The sequence below is a fragment of the Notechis scutatus genome, chromosome 8, assembly GCF_049901735.1.
Source record: "Notechis scutatus isolate UNSWTSFEM ecotype Mainland chromosome 8, rNotScu1.2, whole genome shotgun sequence".
Lineage (NCBI taxonomy): Eukaryota > Metazoa > Chordata > Lepidosauria > Squamata > Elapidae > Notechis > Notechis scutatus.
The window spans coordinates 20768753-20792261 of record NC_142016.1 but is presented as its reverse complement, the minus strand read 5'-3'; the positions used below and the strand labels follow the sequence as shown (position 1 = coordinate 20792261).

Below are 23509 nucleotides of genomic sequence, written 5' to 3'. Positions count from 1 at the left end.
CTGCAGTTACAGTTGTCTCCAGCTTTCACTGTATGTGGAATACACCGGAATAATAATTGTTTACAATCCTGGCTGTGTTTATTTTCTTTTTTTAGCTCAGTATACAGAGAGTATAGACTTATGACCATAACTGGGACCAGATTTTTTTTATTGCTAAGCAAGGGGGTTGTTAAAAAAAATCCTGCCCCATTTTTATTTATTTTTTTGGCCAGTTGCTAAGTGAACTGTGAAGTCCTTAAGTGAAACCCACTTTTTTAAGACAGTCACCTCTCGTGTTAGATGTACAGGCAGTCCTCAACTTATGACCGCAATTGTGCCCAAAATTTCTGTTGCTAAGCAAGACAGTTAAGTGAGTTTTGTCCCATTTAAAAAACAGTCATTCAATGAATCACTGCAGTTGTGAAGGTTGACTTCGCCTGTCAAGTCACCAAAAAAATTGATCACATGACCCCCGGGACACTGCGACCGTCATAAATAGGAGCCAGATTGCCAAGTGTTTGAATTTTGATCACATGAACGGGGATGCTACAAGGGTCGTAAGTGTGGGAAACAGTCGTAAGTCACCTTTTTCAGTCCCATCGTAATTCAAACGGTCACTAAATAGTTGTTAAGTTAAGGGCTACTTATAATCTTTTCCCTGACCTTCAGGATCAAAACTTAATATAATTTAAAAAAATACCAGACTGTGTGGAAATGGATAGGTTAACATTAAAGAAAAAGGATAAAGAAAATACAGAATATTTTTTAACATGGGAGTTGGTTTATCAATGTTAGATAATAGAGGTAGAAATCAGAAGTTGGAAGAATACCACTATGTACAAGCAAAGAATATTATTACTATTATTATGTATATCTAAATTGACCCAGACAGTATACTGTTTATTAAGCGCTTACATATACTAAAGAAAAATGTATACATTTTCTTTTTTTAAAAGAATCAAAACTTGGTTGAAAGGGAAGGGAAAAGGGGACCTTCCTTTTCATTTCATAGGTTCACATACACAGACATCACAAAATTGGCAGTCCAAGCTATAGTTTATTATTCATCCTTTATTGTTTTTAATATTTCATTTTAAAAGTTTTATAGAAAAAGCATCTTATAAAAAGCAAAAAAAAATACATTGTATCAATGGTGCATAAAAACAAGCTGCAGGTGTAATATATTATTTACACAATTTCATTGCTTCTATATAAATTAAAAAAAAAAAAAAACTTGTCCCTGATCGTTATTTACAAGACATATATTAATCATCATTAATAATACTTTGCCCATCAACAAGTCCTTCCAGAGAAGCTACAAATATTTAAAATAATAATAATAATAACAATAATTAAACTGTTCCCACTTATCCCTCTTTATAACATCATTCTTTGAGGTAGGTTAAGTATTATTTCTGTGGCCTTGTATATAACTTGCTCGCTCTTTGCAAGGACAGAAATTGCTTTCAGGTATAAAAAGGGTTATTTTCAAATTATCAGCTCTCCCCCACCCTTTTTTTCCTCCCTTTAATTTCAAGCCCTTCAGTTGCAAACATAGTATTTGGAAATGTAGAAATAATGAGTTCAAAAGCTGAAACCATGGATAGATGAGCAATACATAACAAGCATTTACAATACAATCTTTTAAGTCTTCACCATTAACAGAAACAGGATTAGCTGACAATTCATCAAATTTGGCAATGCCAGGATCCCAAAAGGATAAATTAATTTCTGCTTGCCACTATGAGTAAAACAAATGATTTTATTTGGGGGGGGGGGGGTTAAGAGTGGGCTCTAAAAGTCATTACTAATCTTTCTTTTTTCCCCAAATCTCTTTTTTTCCTTTTTCTAAGGAATCAGGTCCAATTCTCAAGAGACTGACGGATAAGTCTCTGCAGGGTTGTTGTTGTTTTGGGCACAAAGTTTTTTGGACATGGTTTGCCATTGCCTCCTTCCTAGGACTAAGAGAAAGTGACTGGCCCAAGGTCACCACGCTGATTTTCATGCCTAAGGTGGAACTAGAACTCACGGTCTCCCAGTTCCTAGCCTGATGCCTTAACCACTTCACCCACAAACTCTCTCTCAAAATTATTCATCGTGTCTTTTTAAATAGTAATCGCAATATTCACTGGCCAATTGCTTGCTGGATTAACAAAACCAAAAACACAGGTTTTGACCTCCTGGCAAAAGAAGGTTGTCCACCCCCTACCCCCAAGGTTCCTGATCTGTAGTTTGAGATGCCCTGATGTAGCAACTCGAAGGGGAGGCAACGAATGACTGAAACAAACATCAACAAAGAATCCCCTGCTCTGCTGATAGCAGCAGAAAGTTTTTTAAAGGTATCCTTTTTTAAAAAAAATCACAGGATACACCCACATAATTCAGTCATGATTAGCCAGGTTTTGCAGAAGCAGTAAATACCTTAAGCAAAGTTGGCTAGGTGCAGAAGCCTGTTGACCTGGTTTTTCTTTCCCCTCTCGTTCTTTCCGTTTCCACATCCAAACCTTTTCCCAACCTCATTCCCCTTTGCGTTCTGCTCTAACTCTTAGATCCTGCTGAGTGCAACGTAGAAGAAACCCAGGTCTCCAGTTTTATCCCTACTATGCTGAAGTGCTAAATAATATACAATGCTAATGCTACACTTGTTTGGCACCATAGAAACAAGGCAGTGCCACCCCCATCTTTCGGCCTGGGGGCGAGGTGAAGAGGGTAACTTTTGGTAATTCCCCCCATGGAAGAGAATTGCCAAGAGTTAGCAACCAGCTGAAAGAGAATAAAAAAAAAAAGTTGTTTTCTTCCCAAAGGTCCCAATGTCAGTGTAAATAAGGCCAAATTCTAGGCTTGAGGTGTATGAGGGACCAAGTTGCCACTCAGCCTCCCGCATCTTCAGGCTTTGGAGGCTCGCTTCGTAAGGCGTTTCACCAGAGTCGGGTTGGGTTTTCTGGGCACAGGTGATTTTGAGGGGATGTCAACGTAGTAGAGCACAGGCTGGTAGGTTGGGATGTAGCTGACCACACTCTGAGGGCACGGAACCCAGAGAGGAGTTGGAACGTAGAAATACTGGGTAGGCTGGAAGGAGGGAGGGAGAGAGAGAGAGAGAGGTTAAGAGGAGGAGAATGCAAAACTTTCTGAAAACTCAAAAGGCTCACAACCCATACGATCTTCTCACAAAGAAACTCAACCCAACACACTGGGACAACCTGAATCAAATCAAGTCTAGCCTAATAATTAAGATAACATGCTTCCAGGCGAGTTGAACTCAAGCTCCCAGGGTTTCTGTGGAAGTGGTTTGTTATCAAGTCCCACCAAAGCTTACTTCTTCCAGTTCAGCTTGAAAACTCTGGAATTTCCCAGTGATTCATTATCAAAATACTGACCAAGTTATCCTGGTTTGACTTGCAGCTAACTAGGTAAACATGGGGGTAAGCCAAAATCAGGCCCAGGTTCCAACTAAACCAAGACTTGTGGGCTTCCACTTCCAGAATTCCCCAGCCAGCTAAGAAATTCCGGGAGTTGATGTCCACAAGTCTTAAAAAGTTACGAAATGTGGAGACCCTTGAACTAAACCAATATTCCCCCTTTTTATCTCAATTTGGTGCCCTGCTCTTATGCAGGCCAATATTATTGACAGCTGTGGCATTTTAAGTCTCACAGTCTACAGAAGGTTTTCCCAGGCTTTGCCTACGTGCTGCCTTTGAGCCACAAATACAGCACCTTCCCTGCCTCCCAGTCGGCTCGCTCCAAGGAATTTGCATCTTATCAACCAAAGGTTGTAACGGCAGCACGAACCACACACAGCGAGCTGAACTTTGCTTTGCTGGATTAGGAGCAATATGCCCCGAGCTCCCTTTGAAAATTCAAACAAGGGTGGGAGAAAATGCCACAATCTTCTTAACTGAGAGATAAAAGGCTTCAAGGGCATCCCTCCCCCCATTTTAGATTGCAGAAGCAAATCCAAAGAAGCTACTTTTTTTTGTTTTTTTTTTAAAGCTCAACACAACAACAACAAACGCCCAACTCCAGGCATTGTCCTTGAGGTCTCTCACCGGTGTGGGACTGTGTTTCAAAGCTGGCCGACTTTTGCCCAGATATGTTGTCTTAGGAAGCTTGACCAGGCTTTCATCTTCTGAATTCTCAGAGGGGGATTCTGAGTGATAGTCAGACGTCTCTGGCTCTGGTGTTGATTTCCCACTGGTGTTCTGCTCATCCTTCACCGTGAAGTACTGGTTGTTCTCACCAAGCCTGGAGGAGCAGAACAGACAGAGCGGTGCTCAGCCTATATCAGGGGTCTGCAACCTTAAACACTCAAAAGAGCCATTTGGACCCGTTTCCCACAGAAAAGAAAACACGGGGAGCCTCAAAACCTGGGTGAGCGTGGCCAACTCCATGTCACTCCCACCCAGTCACATGACAGCCCCCACCCCACCCCTATCCAGGTTTTGTGGCTCCCGGTATTTTCTGTGGAAAATGGATCTCCCTCCCTCCCATTTCTGGGTTTTGGGTTTTTTTTTTGTATTTTACCTTCTCAGGCCAGGTGAGGAATGACTAGGAGGGCGAGGGATATGGCCAGCCAGGGAGTCACAGCAGAGGGCCCAAAGAGCCGCATGCGGCTCCAGAGCCACAGGTTGCTGACACTTGGCCTATATTATCCATCCATCAACAGGCTAAAATTCAGCAGGTGCTCTGATTTGGGAGTTGGCTGGTTGCCTTGTGAAGGCAGCCCCCCCCTTTTCTGATGCCTCAGGAGATGATCACAAGAGGCTGCTATGAAGAAGAGGGGGGCCAGACTATTCTCCAAAGCACCAGAAGGCAGGACAAGACACAATGGATGGAAACTAATCAAGGAGAGAAGCAACCTAGAACTTAAAGGAGAAATGTCCTCACAGTGAGAACAATTAATCAGGGGAAGGTCTTGTCTCCAGAAGTTGTGGAGGTTTTTAATAAAAAGATGGGAGAATGATTTGTGTGAAATGATATAGGGTTTCCTGCTTGAGCAGGGTATGGGTGGGTGGGGGTTGGACTAGAAGATCTCCAAGGTCCCTTGTCCCAAAGGTGCTTTTTCCAAGAAGCAACTAGACTTTCTGGTTTTTCTTTGAAAATGTTTTGCTTCTCAAGCTCTGACGGGATGGTGGGGAATGGAAGCTCTGAAGAAGCTTCTTGGATGGGAAGCGAAAAGTAAACCAGAAAGTTGAATGGCAACTTGACTTTCTGGGTTTCTGTTTCTTTAAAGATGTTTCGCTTCTCATCCAAGACGCTTCTTCAGAAGCAAAACATCATCAAAGGAAAAAAAATACCCAGAAAGTCCAGTTGCCTCTTAATAAAGCACCTTTGGGACAACCATGACCTGGATTGTTTTATTTAGTTTCCAAGTATGATTTACGTTGGTTGTTTATTTAGTATCCTATGACTATCATTAAGTGTTGTATCTTATGATTTATGAGCAATGTATTTTTATGTTGACTATGATAATGATTTATCACTTACAGCTTTTATGGACACCGAGAGCTTACGCACTGAAGACAAATTCCTTGTGTGTCCAATAAAGAATTATATTATCCACATATTCTATATTCTGTTAGGCACAGGTGAAATGACAGGACGGAACCTGACATACTGACCTGCAGCAAACTTCACCAGGATCAATCCAGATGGAAATTTCTTTGGGCAGTGCTAATTCTGAATAATCCAGACCGCCGGCCTTACAGGCCTTTAGGAGGGAATCATCAACAGGCTGCTTTCTATTGATCCGGATGCATCTGGGAAAAAGGAAGACGAAGATTCAGAAAAGGTTTTCATTTCCAGATTTCATTTCCTAGTATGACCGTTAGATTGAAAGGAAGGAACCATATCACAAAAGAAACACATTTTTTTTAAAAAAAAAATGCATTATTTACTTTTATTCAGTTTGGTTTTTTTTAAGAATTCAGTCTTCCACAAGAGAGTGGTGCAAATAAAGCCACAATCGTACCAAAGTGCCATGATACCATTGGGCAAATTTGTATAATCGGGATGTAAATGGTCTCCACCATTCAGTCAGAACTGAAGCTTCTTGGATAAAGAAACAAAACATCTTCAAGAAAAAAACAAAGTCCAGTTGCCTTTTGAAAAAGCACCTTGGAGAGATTTAATCAAAGCACCTGATCTTTTTAAGACTCACACCTAAAGTGTCTAGCTGGGATTTAGAATAGAATAGAATAACAGAGTTGGAAGGGGCCTTGGAGGTCTTCTAGTCCAACCTCCTCACTCAGGCAGGAAACCCTATACCATTTCAGACAAATAGTTATCCAATCTCTTCTTAAAAAACCCCAGTGTTGGAACATCTACAACTTTTGGAGGCTTCAAAGGGTCACCTCAATGAAGATAGGAGGTGCTGAGTCACACATTTGTTTTGGAATCAACACTGCTTCTTCCTCAATTGCTTGGGTGCTCAAGGCTGGCATTGACACAATAAAAACAATGTTGTTTAAAAGCAGAGCCTATCTACACTCTGCCACAACAAGTTCCAGGCGGGGCACAGCAAACACAAATTGTGGTGTGACCGGCTAATAACCGCCTGAGTAGCTAAACTAGTATACAAACTGTGCCTATCAGTTAGGCAAAATAGCCTTGAGATGGTACAATACAGTTATTTTACAGCTGGCTCTGCAAACAAACCATTTTAAAAAAGGCATTTTTGCTTGCTGTTTGCACTTTTGCTTGTTGCTTCACAGTGTACTTAAAAATGGCTGGGTGGGGGCCGAGGAGTGGGCTTGTGCTGCAGAACAGGAAGTGTTCCCCCCACACACGGAGAATTAATGGCCCATCTCCAACAATTTATATTGACTGTTTCCTAGTATGATTTGATTGTTGATTATACGCTATGACTATCATTAAGTGTTGTACCTGATGATTCTTGACTCTTGACAAATGTATCTTTTCTTTTGTGAACACTGAGAGCATTTGCACCAAAGACAAATTCCTTGTGTGTCCAATCACACTTGGTCATTAAAGAATTCTATTCTATTTAAAAATCCAAGTTCCTGGTACTCATGACTTAAGAGATAGGTTTTAACATTTCATGTGCAGGCAGGCCTCGACTTACAACCAAGTGCTCAGTGACCATTCAAAAGTTACTCTGCCTTCCCCCAAAAGTTACTTACACCCCAGTTCCAAAGTTCCAATGAATGCACACAAACCCACAATCACATGATTGCATTTCAGGTGCTTGGCAAGGGGCTCACCTTTATGGCCAAATTGCAGAGCTCCAGGTCATGTGACCATAATTTGTGACCTTTTTGGGAGGCCACTTTCCAGCCTTTTCTAGCAAAAAAAATGCCCATAGGTACACTGATTCAGTAAAACGACCACAGAGGTCACTTAATAACCACCCAAAATTAAATCAGGTCCAGTTATTGACTTATAACCGTCATGACTTACAAGGGAAATTGCATGCTCCATTATGGCCATAAGTCAAGGACCACCTGTGGTTCATCTACTATGCTATAGGGTCTCCTGCTTGAGCAAGGGGTTGGACTAGAAGACCTCCAAGGTCCCTTCCAACTCTGTTTAATTCTGTTATGGTGGGAAGGCCCAGAGGGGTGGGTTATCCAGGTTCATTCAACAATTCATTCAAACACGTTAGATTAGAGCTCTGTGTAATGCCTGAAACCGTGTCCTAAAAAGGCTCATCGAAGGCTATGGTCCCCTCTCTAAACTGAGACAACAGAAGATCAGAGGAAAAAGCCATCCAATAGATGGACTTTAGGTTGTATCTTCTCAATATGAAGCTTTGTTTCCCCCATAAATCCAGATCCATCGAGAAAGAGGATCATAGGAACCAAGCGGGCCAGGCCTGAACGTTATCTGTTGACCAACATGGCTAAACTACATCCTTATCCAGCTTCTAAAAGTTTTTTTCTATCCAACCCCTTATCTTTTATGGCAATGTTTTTTCACCTTGGCCACTTTATGAGGTGTGGACTTCAACTCCCAGAATTCCCCAGCCAACCATGGCTGGCTGGGGAATTCTGGGAGTTGAAGTCCACATGTCTTCAAGCCGCCCAGCATAGAAAAAAAAGCCCATCATTTTCTAGTAACCCTGATTGGGCTATTTTTGTTCAGACAACTGGCTTGAATCCTAGACTAAAGTGTCTAGGATTTTTAACGGCCTTGGCGGAAGTAAGTTGTGACATAAATATTATTAAAAATCTTAAGCTGCTTGGGGAAGCTTAAGGGGCTGCTTTTGGCTTCTCAAAAACAAACACCAAACTCTGAAGAGAGCTGCTTGGATAAACGGAAGTTTCACCATCTTCCTGTCAGAACTAGGGTAAATGTAACAAGAAGGCGAAAACCAGCAACCACTTCCATTTCCTCAGTTTCAGCACACCACAATCTTGTTGACCGACAGAGGCCGTGAAATCACATTTCATCTTGACTAACATAACAGTGTTAAGTGAGAAACCTCAACCGAAGGCCCCAAATCACTTTGGTGCCATTACAAAAGCGTAATGATTAATTTAATAAAAAAAATTAATCAAAGAGAGTCAGTTTGGCCTAATGGTGAAAGAACCAGGCTCGAAACCAGGAGATGGTGAATTCTAGTTGCAGACTTAGGCATGAAAGCCAGATGGGTGACATTGGACCATTCTCCCTCTCTCTCTATAAACCAGGGGTGTCCAACCTTGGCAACTTTAAGCCTGGAGGACTTCAACTCCCAGAATTCCCCAGCCAGCAAAGCTGGCTGGGGAATTCTGGGAGTTGAAGTCCTCCAGGCTTAAAGTTGCCAAGGTTGGACACCCTGTTTAAACCCAACCAACCTCACAAGGTTGTTGCTGTAGGGAAAATAGGAGAAGGAAGGAGAATTGTGTATATTTGTTACTTTGAGTTTCTTATAAAATAATAAAGGCAGGATCAAATCAGATCAAATACCAGCTTTCCTATCTTATGTTGTGGTTTGCAACTTTTCTGGTGAAAATTGGCACACAGGATTATATCAAAGTATATATTACGTATTACTTAACACCCCTTGGGAGGCTGATCTTGCCAAATCAAATTGGCACTTATTTTATTATTATTTGGATTTTTTTTTTCACTTTTCTTTTAAAGGGCCTTCCATTTTGTTGCATGTTTTTGATTTTCCTGACTTCATCATGCAAATCGCAGAAAATTATTTGCAAGGCAATGTCTTCTACCCTAAATAAAAGTTGTATTTCCCCTGAAGGGGTAAATTACAATTTTTGACAAGCTGCCACTATCATAAATCTAATGTTGTCAAAAGTTAAAAGATCGCGGCTGGTTGTTTTGGTGCTTTCTTTAAAACAAAAACAAAACCAGATTCAGGTCGCCTTGACATCAGATGCGTGCCAAGGCAGAAAAAACACTGTTTAAACTATCCTTTAATAATAATAATAATAATTACATGATCTCAGCCTTAGCAGTTGAATTATTAGGAAGGCCAGAAGCAAACTAGTGTATATTAGACCCATCATGAAGCTGCACTTTAGCAAACAATGTGAATCGTAAAAATTTGCGTCTCTTACACTACCACGTCCTGACACACACGATGTCCTATTTTTTTATCCTAGCCAGGGGGACGTGGCTTAACATGAAACCAGCTTTCTGTAGTTCAAACTATTCATTTGTTTTTACAACAGTGATTCCTATCCTTGGTAGCTTGAAGATGTGTGGGCATCAACTCCCAGAATTGTCAACAAGAAGCCCATAAATCCAGATCCGGTGAGAAAAGAGGATAGAAGGAACCAAATGGGCCAGGCCTGAATATATCTGTTGATCAATGTGGCTTAAACTTCACCTGAGGAGTTGTTGATATCCACCCTCCTTCAAGCCACCCAGATTAAAAAAAAATTCTGCTTTAGAACATCTGGGGCAGAATCCCAATGGTACTTTCCAAAAGCAACTAGGACTTTCTTGGTTACTGAAAACGTTTCACTTCTCATCCAAGAAGTTTCTTCGGTTCTGCCTGAATGGTGAGGACGTTTCTTGGATGAGAAGTGAAACATTTTCAAGGGGGGTGGGGGGGTGGGGTGGAGAAACTCCCCCAAAGTCCTTTTTGAAAAGCAGCAACTTTGGAAAACCCTGACCTGGATGACTGAGAACCTCTGTAGACATAGGAAAAAAAGTAGTTTTTATGACCAATTGTCGCATTTAGGACCTTTGGAAGCGTGTAAAACAAGCGACAAGTTGAAGTAAAACCATAAGCTTGCAGTCTCGCTTAGTGACCAACTTTACTTAACAACTTAGTTGCCGGTACAATTGTGCTCACTTAGCATAGAAAATTTTGCCTACCTACCGGGTTTCCAATCTCCCATCTCCCTTTTCTCCAGTGTTAGATTAAACCAGAGAGTAAACTGCCTGTCCCGGAGACGTGCCATGGATCAGATCCAACCCAACCCAACCCCGTTCTTTTGGCTTACCTGTATGCCTGTCCTTTCAGGGGGTTATCTGGATACCAATGCTCATTAAATAGCTCGCACAGGATCTTGGTGAGGCTCTGTCCGAAACGCTCCACTTGTTTCTTCTCCAGCTTCTCGTGGCGGTTCGCCAAGCGGGCGATGAACCGGGTTGCGATCTCAACCTCCTCTTTCATCCTGACTCTGTCGTGAGTCCTGCGGGGGCAACAGCAATGCCATTCAGAGCCCAGCAACTCTGCTAAAGGGAGGGAGGGAGGGAAGCCCCTGCGCGGGAGAACCGAGGGGCTTCAGCGGGGACCAGAGACGGGATGGGACGCGGGGCGGCCGCGAGATCTGCTCGAGAGGAGCGAGTCCTTTGTTCTGCGGTTGCAACACAGAGGCACCGAAAGGTGAGCTGGAGTTGTGAGCAAGGAGTGACTCACCGAGGAAAGGGGAAGAGAGATTGCGAAGCTGTTACATCAGAGGCTGCAAGGCTGCAGCAACTGGGTCACACGGAGGCCCTCGCTCACACGTAATATACACATCAACATTCCCCGAAGGGAAACAGTCACAGGGGCACTCAGAGGACATCTAGCCCAACCCACTCCGGGTAAAAGTAAAGAGCCGTATATTAATGGATGGAGGGCAGCAGAGTCTGATTTGCGGGCACTATTCCCTACTCACCAACCACCCTTGCCAAAGAGGCGGCGAGCAATGAAAATTAGGGTTTGGTTTTTAAGGGTTTTTAGATTGCATGGACTTCAACTCCCAGAATTCCCTAGGCAGCCTTGCTAACTTGATTGCTTGGTATCAATCATGAAATCATGATTAAGAGATTGATATCATGGCCATTTCTGGTATCTTCCCGGGCTTTTTCCCCTTCTATCAATTCCTCAAAGGAAAATGTATTTGTTAGGTTTAATATCCAGCCTCCCATTTCCCCCCCAACAACCCTGCAAGGTAGGCAACGGCAGAAAGAAACTCAACCAGCCTAAGTCACCCCTGGAACTGCCACAGCCAAAAAACAGCTTTAAATGCTTCTCTTGATACCTCATAAACATCACACGCCGTATTCCAGTTATTACTGTAGCAAGTTTAGGGAACCCAGAGTAACTGGGTTTAAGGGTCTGCGAGTTGTAGGAACCCAACTAATACGGTGTGTGGTGTTTATGAGCTAATTTTAACCTAATGTGTGTGTGCGTTGTGTGAATTCGTCAAGGGGTTATTCTTTGATGTAAAAATTCTGAGAATTCTAGCAAGCTTCAACGCAACTGAAAAGCTTTCGAGAGGAATCAAGTTATAAGGAAGAAAATTAAGTTGGCGGTGAGTTTTCACTTCCCCACCCACAAGTCTTCCAAACCACGAGGGGAAACCACCAGTCCCTTCACATGAAGCCTCCTCAATCCAAGCTATGCCCTTCCAGAGATGGCTGGCAGAAATCAACACAACCGCACACCTGGTTGTGTGTGTGTGTGGGGGGGGGGAGGTCACCTCTCAAAGCTGGCCAGTGTGGCTTCCATCCTTTTTCTGGGAGGGTGTCACAACAAAGAAGGGATTGGTGTGTTGCTCCTTGTGCTCCAGGCAGACACAAACAGCTCTAACCCTGATAAGAAGAATACGTCCGGAGGTCTAGTCATAGGACTTTGTGAACAAAACTTTTGCTACGTTTCCTGGAACGGTTTGTTTCTGTTTTAGCAAAGTCCCTGCTAGAGAAGGAACACAGATAGGCACTCACAACGGGTTGCAACACTGGAGGCAGGCCAGAAGGCAAAACAAAGGGAGAAAACGAACTGTGTCTTTGTCTCCAAGCACATGTATGCCACACACACCTCTTTGATATGTCTTTAGCCCAAGCCAGCACTGTGGGCTTGTTTGTGTACACACACAAGCAATGACCTTTCTCCCTCAGATAGGATGTGCAATACATGGGATTTACAACTCACTCAGGCAGAAAAGTACACGCCCTCCCAAACTTCTACGAATTCAAAATAAGGATAATATTGTTAGGATTGCAACAATACCTGCTTACATCACTGGCTCCAAAGCCAGGTTTCATTCCAAGGTATTTTGCAAAATCTGGCAAAAAGATTGTTGGATTCTGATTTCCCCCCCACCCCCGTTGTTTACTAGAATCTATGCCTATGTCATTTATAGCACTGTTCCCCCAATCTAATGTCATCTGGGTGAGTTGGATCTCAACTCCCATCATCCCCAGCCAGGATGTCTAAGCTTACGTTGATTATGAGCAAGCTGCAGAGCAGGTGGGCTGGTGGGGGGGGGAAAATCAGCAGGAGCTCAATTTGGGAAGTCTGGATTGGATCAGGAGGAGAACCTCAAGCCAACATTTCCCATCCATTGGAAAGGGGATGAAAACAAAACAAAAATTGTCTACCCAAACCTGTGTGGATTTCACGGTATCCAAAGAGAGATTATTTTACAAAAATAATTGTATTCTTTTGCTTTAGTCTGCCCTTTCTACAGGACTCCAGTAAGCAAAACTATCGTTAGGATAGTGATCACTAATGGAACTTCCATGCTCAACTGCAGTCTACCATCCAAAGTGACAGAAGAAAAAGTAGAGAAGAGCAACAAAGATGATGAAAGGCCTGAAGACTAAAACATATGAAGAACAGTTGCAGGATTTGGGTTTGGCTAGTCTTTAAGAGAAAAGAAGGACTGGAGGGGAACATGATAGGGGGTTGGACTAGATGATCTTCAAGGTCCCTTCCAGCTCTATTTTGATTGAAGATTGCAGGCAGGTTAAGCATTGCTGCTGAAATGCCTTTGTGGATATCCAAAAGGTATCTCTAATAGCCCTTCTAGTCTTAAAGCATATGAATGTTATACACTCACAGAAATGAACAGCTATATTAAATAATTATTATAATAATCAACCTGGGTACAATCCCACAACAACTGGAAGCCTGGATAAAAATCACCATCAGACAACTGCAAAAGGCAGCTTTACTTGAAACAGCTTACAGACTGCAACAATACCTTTCATACATATAGTCCTTGGCTTATGACCACAATGAGCTCTAAATTTATGTTGCAACTGAGACATTTGTTAAATGAATTTTGCCCCATTTTATGACCTTTCTTGCTTAAGTGAATCTCTGCAGTTAAGGTAGAGACGTGGTTGTTAAGTTTCTAGTTTATTTGTTTATAGTTATTGATTGATTGATTGATTAGCCCTTGGGCCATATCAAAGTGCAGAGTTTCCAGAAACGAATCATCACTAAAATTTGATAAAAGCAATTTAAAATGGAATTGGACAAAATACAATTCAAAATGAAATTGCCATAAAATATGATTTTAAAACAAAATTGCATTAAAATACAACAATTTAAGATGTAGATAAAATATGATTAAAATATTTCGGTGTCACCCCTACAATCTACCCCAATCAGTCCGACATATGCATATTTCAACCCAACCATTTTGCTAGTTGTTAAGTGAATCTGGCCCATTGACTTTGTAGAGGGAAGGTTGAAAAAGATGATCACACAACCCCGGAGACACTACAACCATCATAAATATGAGTCAGTTGCCAAACATCTGAATTTTGATCCCGTGATGTGGGGATACAACAGTCATACGTGTGAAAAATGGTCATAAGTCATTTTTTTTCAGCACTACTATAACTTTGAGTGGTCACTGAATGAACTGTTGTAAATTAGAGAACCATCTCTATTATTATTAATAGTTAAACCACATCTATCCCAAGTCCTTGAGAAGGACTCGGAAAGTGTACAAAAATACCAAATCCATCTAAAATATCTAGCTGACTGTGCAACTAACCCTAACAATCATAACAAGAATGGGGGGAAAGAAAGAAAGCAAAAGATAGTAGCCATAGTGATAAAGTTTGCAATGCCAAACCATCTGGGCCACCACTTGAAGAATCCATTGGCATGGATTAAAAAAATAAATAAAACCGCAGCAGTGAGAATAGCAAACGTGGCTTTACTGTACTTGGGGAAAAAAAGCTTTCATCCTGCAAGGATACCCTCCGCATTATTAAATCACAACATCTGTCGATCCGCAGTCCTTGGGAGGGACCTGATAAAATGCACAAAAATGTCAAGTTCCAGTCTAAACATTGGCCCTGCCTGTGCCAGAAACCCTCATAATAGAATAATTGAAGGCCACGGACGGCTAAAGGAACGGGCAGCTGTGCTTTCACCTTGCTGTGAACTCAACAACAGATAACAGCAAAAAAAAAAAAAATTCTCCTCACGGGAAGAAGGCAAAATGCCACCCCCCCCATGCTCCCCCTCCTTTGCAGCTTCCAGAAGTTTCCAAGATGGAACAGGGCCCAAAACTTTGGTCTTCTTATTTGGTGAGAATGTTAAGACACAGGGCAGAATTTGCTTTTTTCACACACACACACACACACACACACACACACACACACACACACATCTTTTAAAATTCCCAACCCTCTTGGGCGCCAGTCCCAGTGCAGGCCACAAGCTGTAAGGACGTATAGTTAGTCCTCAACTTACAGCAGTTCATTTAGTGACCATTCAAAGTTACAACAGTTAGGACTTATGACCATTTTTCCAGAGTTATGGCTTTTGTAACCTTCCCCACGGCCACGTGGATCAAAATTCAAGACGCTCGGCCACTGATTCGTATTTATGACCATTGCTGGGTGTCCTGGGATCCCATTTTTGCGACCTTCGGACGAGCAAAGACCACCGGATCACTAGATTCACGAAACTGGGATAACTAACTTAACAGCTGCAGCAGTGATTCGCTTAACAGTGGCAAGAAACATCATAAAACGAGGCAAAACTCACTTAACAAAGGTCCAGCTTAGCAACAGAAATTTCCAGCTCCGTTGTAGTCGCAACTCAAGGACTACCTGTACAGATTTCCCACTTTATAGATAGACCAGAAATCTGGTCCTTGATCATTAGCCAGAGAGAGGCCACACTTTCCCTGGGGTCATCAAGACTGACCCCAATATGTGGTAACGTAACAAGTGCGTTGCCTGGAGAATGCAGGTGGTCCTTGACTTACGACCACAACTGTGAGCCCCAAATTTCTGTTGCTAAGCAAGACAGTTAAATGAATTTGGCTCCCATGTTACAACCCGTTTCTTACCACAGATCTTAAGGGAATCCCTGCGGCTGTTAAGTGAGTAACCCCGGTCGTTACGTGAATCTGGCCTTCCCCATTGACTTTGCTCGTCAAGAAGGTCGCAAAAAGGGATTGTGTGACACACACACACACAGGGACGCTGCGACCATCATAAATACGAGCCAGTTTGCAGAGCGCTTTGGATTTGGATCGCAGGACTGTTTGGGATGCTGCAACGATCACCAGTCAAAAAAAGGCCGCAGAGAAGCTACAGCGGCCACACATCACTTTCCTCAGTGCTGTTGCAGCTTTGAACCGTCACTAAATGAACCATTGTTAAGTCGAGGCCCTCCTACCAGCTTTTGACTGTTGGCATCCCTGCCTGGTCAAAGGCTCCCAGCTATTGTACGCTGGCCAGATTCTTAAGCCAGTTTCTAAACACCCTGAAGCAATTGGAAAAGAATGTCAGGTTCACAGGTTGTGTCCCCACCCAGTCACAAGACCTGGCGGGTTGCCTTCACCGCAGCCGGCTAGTCTAGCACCGACACCAGCCAACTCACCTGGAGTCTTCCTGGTCTCCAAGAGGCAGGTGGAGAGAGGCCCAGATGCCACCGCCAAGAACAAAACCCCCTGCCTGCCTGCCTGCCTTGTGGTGCTCCAGAGGGGTCCGCTCCCAGAAAAGAAACCATGGAGATTCCTCCTTGTTTTGAAAAGGGGAGGATAAAAGGGGCAGGAAGTATTCGATTCTAGGCTCTGCGGGTTTCTTCAAAAACTGAGCCACTCTGCCCCCGCTCCTCTGTTGCAAAATTGCAAAACTGCCCCTCCTGGCATGGAACCAGGTTTACTGGAGGAACTGTCTCAATCCTCCATTACATCGACCCAGCCCACCCAGTCAGGCAGGGGGGAAGAAGGCTATGAACCCCACTGGTTAAAGAATTTTGACTCCACGGCCACTGTCTTGGAATATCTTGCCCCCAGAGGTGTGGTTGGTCGCCACTTTTCTGTTCTTGCAGAAGGGGTTGAACACTTGGCTCTGTCAACTAGGGGGAGGGGGAGGGAGGGGGAGGGAGGGAGGGAGGAGAGAGAGAGAGAGAGAGAGAGAGAGAGAGAGAGAGAGAGAGAAAGAAAGAAAGAAAGAAAGAAAGAAAGAAAGAAAGAAAGAAAGAAAGAAAGAAAGAAAGAAAGAAAGAAAGAAAGAAAGAAAGAAAGAAAGAAAGAAAGAAAGAAAGAAAGAAAGAAAAGGAAGGGGGAGAAAGAAAGAAAGAAAGAAAGAAAGAAAGAAAGAAAGAAAGAAAGAAAGAAAGAAAGAAAGAAAGAAAGAAAGAAAGAAAGAAAGAAAGAAAGAAAAAAAGGAAGGGGGAGAAAGAAAGAAAGAAAGAAAGAAAGAAAGAAAGAAAGAAAGAAAGAAAGAAAGAAAGAAAGAAAGAAAGAAAAGGAGGGGGGAGAAAGAAAGAGAGGGGGAATGGGAGAAAAAGAAGCATGTAATCTTGGGGATAGCTGATGACTGGAGAGTGCTCCTTCTACTTTTTGTCCTTTAACTTGTTTTTAATTCTGTTCTCAGTTGTTTAACACTGCTTTTATTGTATTTCTTCGGTTCTGTGACTTTTATTCGCCAGGTGTGAGTAGGCAGCAATATACATTTTCTAAATAAATAAATACAATTTGTAAACTGCCCAGACTAACCTAGACAGTGAGATGGGCACTATCTAAATTTGATAAACAAATAAACTCAGATCTGTCCGTCTGTCTGCACAACACTCTTTCTCTCCATCTATTATCTACCAATCTCATCTGTCCGTTCATCCATCCCTCCATTTCTAAACAAACCTGAGCTTGACTTATATCTCACACAGGCATACAGATGTTGTTGTGATGGCCCATTGGATTTTGGAAACCCCCAACAATGGCTTGAGGTTGGAGAAGATAGTAGTTGAAGGGGGCTCCAAGACAATTGTCCCCTACTGATAGAATACCTGTAAGCTCAGGGTTGAATTGTGGGTCCTTGGTGCTCTGTACCTGTTTCTTTTCTTGCAGACGTTTCATTACCCAATTAGGTAACATCACACCAGGGCTACTAATGTACCGATGCAGCGTTGATGATGTTACTTAGTTGGGTAATGAAACGTCTGCAAGAAAACCACCAAGCACCCCACAATTGTCCCCTAACTGGAGCAAAGAATTATAGTGGCTCTTTTATTAAGCCGAACACATTTATTTAGAAATTATAACCTCAACTTTTTGTTAGCTTTTCTGCAAAACGAAAAAGTACTGTGTTTCCCCTTGGAATATCACCACATCATTTCACCCTCTGGGAATTTTCTCTCTCTCTCCTATTTCCCTCTTTGAGTTTTACTTTCTTTGGACTGTCCTTTTGCTCCATTAACACTTCCTTTCTATCTATAGTCCCATTGATAAATATAACTTATTCTCAGGAAACTCTAAGGCTCCTTGCCAAGATTTTGGGGTGGGGAAAAGAGCAACAGAGGCAGCAGAACTAAATTTGGAAAACCATCAGCCCAAATCTTATCTCTGATTCCAAATCAAGTGCAGAGAGAGAGAGAAATCACTAGATGACAGACTTCACACAACCTAGAAAGCCCTAAAGTGAACTCAGGTTAACCAACAATGCAAATGCTCTATCTAACTGGCATGCAGATATTCTTTGCATCCAAATTCTGTGGTTTCCTTATAGGCATCCTTCTATTATTTTCCCACCTTCTGTTCAACCGTGTCCATTTCTCAGACATTACCTGGACAAATCTCTGCAGTTTTCCCGGCCAAGGTTTTTCAGAAGTTTGCCATTACTTCCTTCCTAGGGCTAAGAGAAAGTGACTGGCCCAAGATCACGCAGGTGGCTTTGTGCCCAAGAGCTCATGATCTTCTAGTTTGTAGCCTGAGGCCTTAAACACAACACCAAACCGCCTCTATCCATTAGGCTTGGCTTCAGCGTAACAGATGATAGAAACTTAGCCATTGTGGATTCATGGCTTAAATATGACCTAGACCAGATTGTGATTCAATCAACAAACTCTGATTCACAGAATACGGCTTAACATGATATGCAAAGGCTGCTTAATTCTCAGTAAGCCAAGTATTCTTCAGGTTATCAGAACAAATGGTCACTCCACTGAAAATACGGTAGTTGGACCAGTTTGGAAAAAGGACGTTTTCTTTGCGCGAAAGGATACCCGTGCCTGTTTACGTCTTTTGAGCCAAGCTGCATGCAATCATGTGCCAATCGAGTCCATTCCATGATTAATATTCAAAATCCTAAAGTACATTTTGCAAAATGGGCAAAGGAATCAACGGAATGGAGCCTCCAGGTTTAGAAGTAGCATACCTGTAAACACTGGTGGCTCTCGACAAATCCAGCTTGTGGGCAGCTTCACAGAGCCACTGTTAACTTACACTTTAAAACGTCCTTCTTGTGTAATTCAGTGTTTTTCAACCTTGAGACAACCTTGAAGCTGTGTAGACTTCGACTCCCAGAATTCCCCAGCCAACACTTCTGGCTGGGGAATTCTGGGAGTTGAAGTCCACTCAACATAAAGTTCTCAAGGTTGAAAAACACTGAATTACACAGTAAGGACATATTTTTTTAATGAGATACACCAAGAAATCAAACAAAACACACCCCTATCCGGCACGTGACCTGATGGACTGGCAGGCAGTGAAAGAGAAGAGAGGAGGGGAACAGGTCATGTTGAATAATAATGTTCCTTGCAAAGAGACGGCGTGTGGGGGACAGCCCACAACAATCTTCCCATGGCCAGGCACTGATAAAGACTTGGAAGCCTCAGGTGGTTTCATCAGCTTTCGGGAAGGCCAGTGTTTACAAAATAATAATCAGGAGAGGATAAGCATCAGTAGGAAGCTGGTGAAATGCAAGAGCGGTTTGGTACTCAGTAAGGAAATGGGCACATGCAAAAGAGTGCAGAAGGGAGGGATCAAAAAAGTACAGGAAGGATGATTTCCATAAAGGGAAAAACCCAAAGCTGAGGGGGTCACCCTTTTAGCAGTATTTCTCAACCATGGCAACATTAAGATGCATGGACTTCAATTCCCAGAATTCCCCAGCCAGCCAGTTAAGGTCCATAAAAGTTGAAAAATGTTGCTTACTGGGTCAGTTTCAAAACCCCTAACAATTGTCCCAAAGGTGCTTTTTTCAGGAGGCAACTGGATTTTCTTGTTTTTCTTTTGAAAATGTTTCGCTTCTCATCCAAGAAGCTTCTTCAGCTGTGACAGGATAGTGGGGGGAATGGAAGGATTTATATTCCGTGCAGACAGCTGATCATTTGCATCCTTTTAGAGGGTTGATGAAGAATTTGGAGGCTTATCTGTGTCCTCAGGGTCACACACAAGCATCTGCAATTTTTCCTCTGGAAATCCATTCCTATTCTCCACACCACTCGAAGAGTGTTCATCTCAAACTGTATAGCAAATAATCTGTAGAGATCATCTCTGCAGACTTTTAGCTATATAATTTGGGATAAACAGCCCTGGAATGGTGTGGGAGTAGAAATGGATTTCCAGAGGGAAAAAATGGCAGACCACAGGAACCAGGAGCACCACTCAGGTGAGGGCACAGATAAACCTCCAAGTGTTTCAAAGACCCTCTAAAAGGATGCAAATGACCAGCTGTCTGCAAGGAATATAAATCCTTCCATTCCTCACTATCTGTCAGAGCTGAAGAAGCTTCTTGGATGAGAAGCAAAATAAAAACAAGAAGTCTTTAAAGAAAAAACAAGAAAGTCCAGTTGCCTCCTGGAAAAGCACCTTTGGCACAACCGTAACCTGGAGGATTGAGAATCTGTACAGATCCCTAACAATTGCATTTATGCAATCCGATCAGCTTTTGTTTTTATTTTTATCTTCTTTCTTTTTTTTACTTTTATTTTTAAGGCACTGGGTGAACTCAAGAATATTTAATTTGAATGCATTTCCTCCCTCCTCTGCATTTGGACATGCCTGCATACACACAAATCTCATGCCACCTTCAAAATGAAACCAATTTGGCCTCACAAATTGTCTGCGCATGACTCTGGCTTGGGACTTTTCAAGGTGTACTGTGTTGTTAGGTCTGTACAATTTTTGAGGGCCATTTCCTCCCTGGAGATTTGTGATTTAGACCCAGGGTCTCCAACCTTGGCAAGTTTAAGACTTGTGGACTTCAACTCCCAGAATTCCTCAGCTGGCTGAGGAATTCTGGGAATTGAAAGTCCACAAGTCTTAAATTTGCCAAGGTTGGAGAGACCTGATTTAGACCATCACACAGTCATTGCTGAGAGGAGAGCAACAAGCAGCTTCATGACAACCCTTAGGCCAGGGGTCCCCAAACTTGGTAACTTTAAGACTTGTGGAGTTCAACTCCCAGAATTCTCCAGCCAGCATAGCAAATTCTGGGAGTTGAAGTCCACAAGTCTTAAAAGTTGCCAAGGTTGGAGACCTCTGTCTTAGACAATGGTGTAGGAATGCTTTTCAAACCCAGAAATTTCAGGATGTGTGGACTTCCAACTCCCAGAAGTTGCCAACCAACATGCCTACTGGCTAATGAATTCTGGGAATTGAAGTCCACATGTCTTAAATTTGCCAAATATGAAAAACACGGATATATTCCACCTCTGCCTCCATGCACCCAGCAGGGGATGATGAAGTTGATTAGAAAACATTGTATGGATGCACAAGGAATGATCTTATGGCTCATTGGATTATTTCACTCTTCACTCAACATAGACATTAACATCTATAGATTATGCAAAAGACACCATTAACCAAGCCCCAAAGACAAAAAGGATTAATCCAGCACCTCTCCACCAGTAATCAGCACCCAGATCAGCATAGATTAATCCCAAGATTAAATTCAAGCAAGCACTCAAGAAACTGCCATCAGTAAACAGCCCATCCAAAGAATCCCTAAGATCACCCTCACCATCCCAATCCTTACTAGCCCTGATGGTGTTCCCTAGTTAGGGTAATGAAAAGTCTGCAAGAAAAGAAGCAAGCTGAGAACACCAAGAACCCCCTATATCTCCATAAGTGTTCTCCACTCAACATATGTAACCCAGCTTATGAGTTATCATCATCCAGACCCCTCCTCACCCCCGAAAAAAGAAAATGAACCAAGAAGATGGCTTAACATGTGGATAACAATGGCTGGATTCCCATGCCAGTTTACCCAAACTCCATTCTACCCTTGTGGCAAAACCAGCTCCTGAATTGCAAATTAAAACTACCAGGACTGGTTTCACACCAGGCTAAAAACGTGTGTTATTTGGGGGACGCAGCATGCTTGCAAGGCATGTCTGGGTTTGAAGGATGGTGGGAAGAGAAGGGGGGCCTTACGCGGGCCGGCAATTATTATGCAGCTGAAGGAGAGTGGAAGCAAGCAGGATCCTTGGACTCTTATCCTTGAGAAGAGGTGGGAGGTGGACACCAGGAGATTTGCATTCGACCCCTCAGAAGCGGAATTTAGCATCAGACACACTTGGGCAGAGCAATTATTTTCCTTAACTAAACATAGGGCTGAATCCACACACACACACAGAGAGACTCTCAAAAAGTTGGCCTTAGGAGTTGCCCAGACTTATCCTTCTCCACCTCTTTCCAACCAGGCGCATCACCTGAGCGAGGAGACCCAAATGCACACTTCCCCCCTCCCCCGAGGCCCCTCCAATTCTTAAAAAAAAAAAAAAAAAAAAGAGCCCCCGGCTTGGCCGTGCAAACACCTCCCGCTCCCAGCCAGCTCTCCCGTCTTGCCGATCGTGGGAAAAAAACAAGAGTTGCGTCCCGAAGCTACTTAGCAGCGGGCGTCGGGTTCGAGACTTGGGGTGGGGGGGGAGGAAAAGAAACCGAAATGGCAATATTTGGGGGTCGGGGAGGGGATTTGGGGGGACCATGTGAACGGAGTGAAAGGGATCGAAGCGAAGGAAGGAAGGAAAAGAAGGAAAGGAAGGGAGGGAGCGCACGGAGGTCGGGAGAAACGTGCCCGGGGGAGAGCAGGGATCTCTTCGGGGCTCGCTGAGCCCGCGCGAGACGCTCCCACTCGCGTCTTTTCCTCGCCTCTACGTCCCGGATCGGAGTTTCCACGTGGAGGAGAGACGGGCACGCATCTCTCTAAAGTTAAGAACCGCGAGGCTCCCAACGGGAAAAAGGGTAGAACAGACTCCCCCAACTTCCAGCAAAACTATTCCCGCAGCCCCGAGCCTTTAAAATAATAATAAAAGAAGAAGAAGAAGAACTTTAACCCCGAGTCCTCCCAACTTGTACCCCGGGCTCTCCGCGCACCTACCTTCCGCGGCAACGTGCGCTCCTGCCCGCCACGCGGTTCGTCCTTTTTTGCGCTCCTTCAACGATCGCTTCTGCGCGGCTCTCTGGCTTCGGCGCTTTCTGATTCACCCCGGGGCGGCGCGGAGCAGCTGGTGGGGAGGGGAGAAAAAGGAGGAGATTCCCCGCCCCCTCCCCGAACTCGCGCGCCCAAACGCGTCACGAGCCATATAAGGAGTTCCAGGCAGCGTGGGAATTTCAGAGCAATAAGGAAAAGGCGGCCTTTTCCGGGGCTGAGGCGATAGGGGGCGCTGTGGATACCCTCCTCCCGCCCCGAGTGTCCCGGGTTTTATAATGCAGGGAGTTTGAATTAAATGGGGATTTGTGAACGAGGTGTGATAAAGCAAAGTACTTGGCATTCTTTCTTTTCTTTTCTTTTTTATCTTTTGCAGATGCAAATTCTGCCTGAACGTGACCTTCCCTGATTTACTGATGAAGAACCGTCCTTTATTTATTTAGTTTGCATTTGCTTATTTCCCAAAAGTTCGGTTTTGGTTTTGGTTCTGTACTCCGGTAGTCCTTTCACCATTTTTACAAATGGTCCCGCCTTCGGGTAAAAAAATAAAGTCTTTCAAAAATATCATACATTAACCCTTTTTAAAACTTTTAGATTATTTATTTATTTACCAAATTTCGAGGCTGCCCGGTTCGCTAGGAGTGATTTTTGTATGAGGTTACATACTTTTGTAAAGTTTTTTTTTTCTTCCCTCTCTTGGGCTCTGGAAGTTTCT

The 23509-nt window shown here is 43.2% G+C and overlaps 1 protein-coding gene and 1 long non-coding RNA gene across 2 annotated transcripts in view; one reads left to right on the top strand and one right to left on the bottom strand.

The window, feature by feature from the left end:
• Positions 1–5948, top strand: part of LOC148129942 (uncharacterized) — a 35452-nt gene extending 29504 nt beyond the window's left edge. Inside the window, exon 3 of the long non-coding RNA XR_015750522.1 lies at positions 5466–5948. This is a non-coding gene — a long non-coding RNA (uncharacterized LOC148129942). The remainder of the gene's footprint in view (positions 1–5465) is intronic.
• LOC113427534 (protein BTG3-like) lies at positions 1033–22857 on the bottom strand. The gene is made up of 5 exons (XM_087971036.1): positions 22744–22857; positions 10392–10583; positions 5598–5735; positions 4026–4221; positions 1033–3048 (listed from the first exon to the last, which is right to left on the bottom strand). Exons 2-5 carry the CDS (start codon positions 10562–10564, stop codon positions 2866–2868), a joined length of 690 nt encoding a protein of 229 aa, XP_087827162.1. The 5' UTR covers positions 10565–10583; positions 22744–22857; the 3' UTR covers positions 1033–2865.
• Positions 22858–23509: the final 652 nt, after the last annotated feature.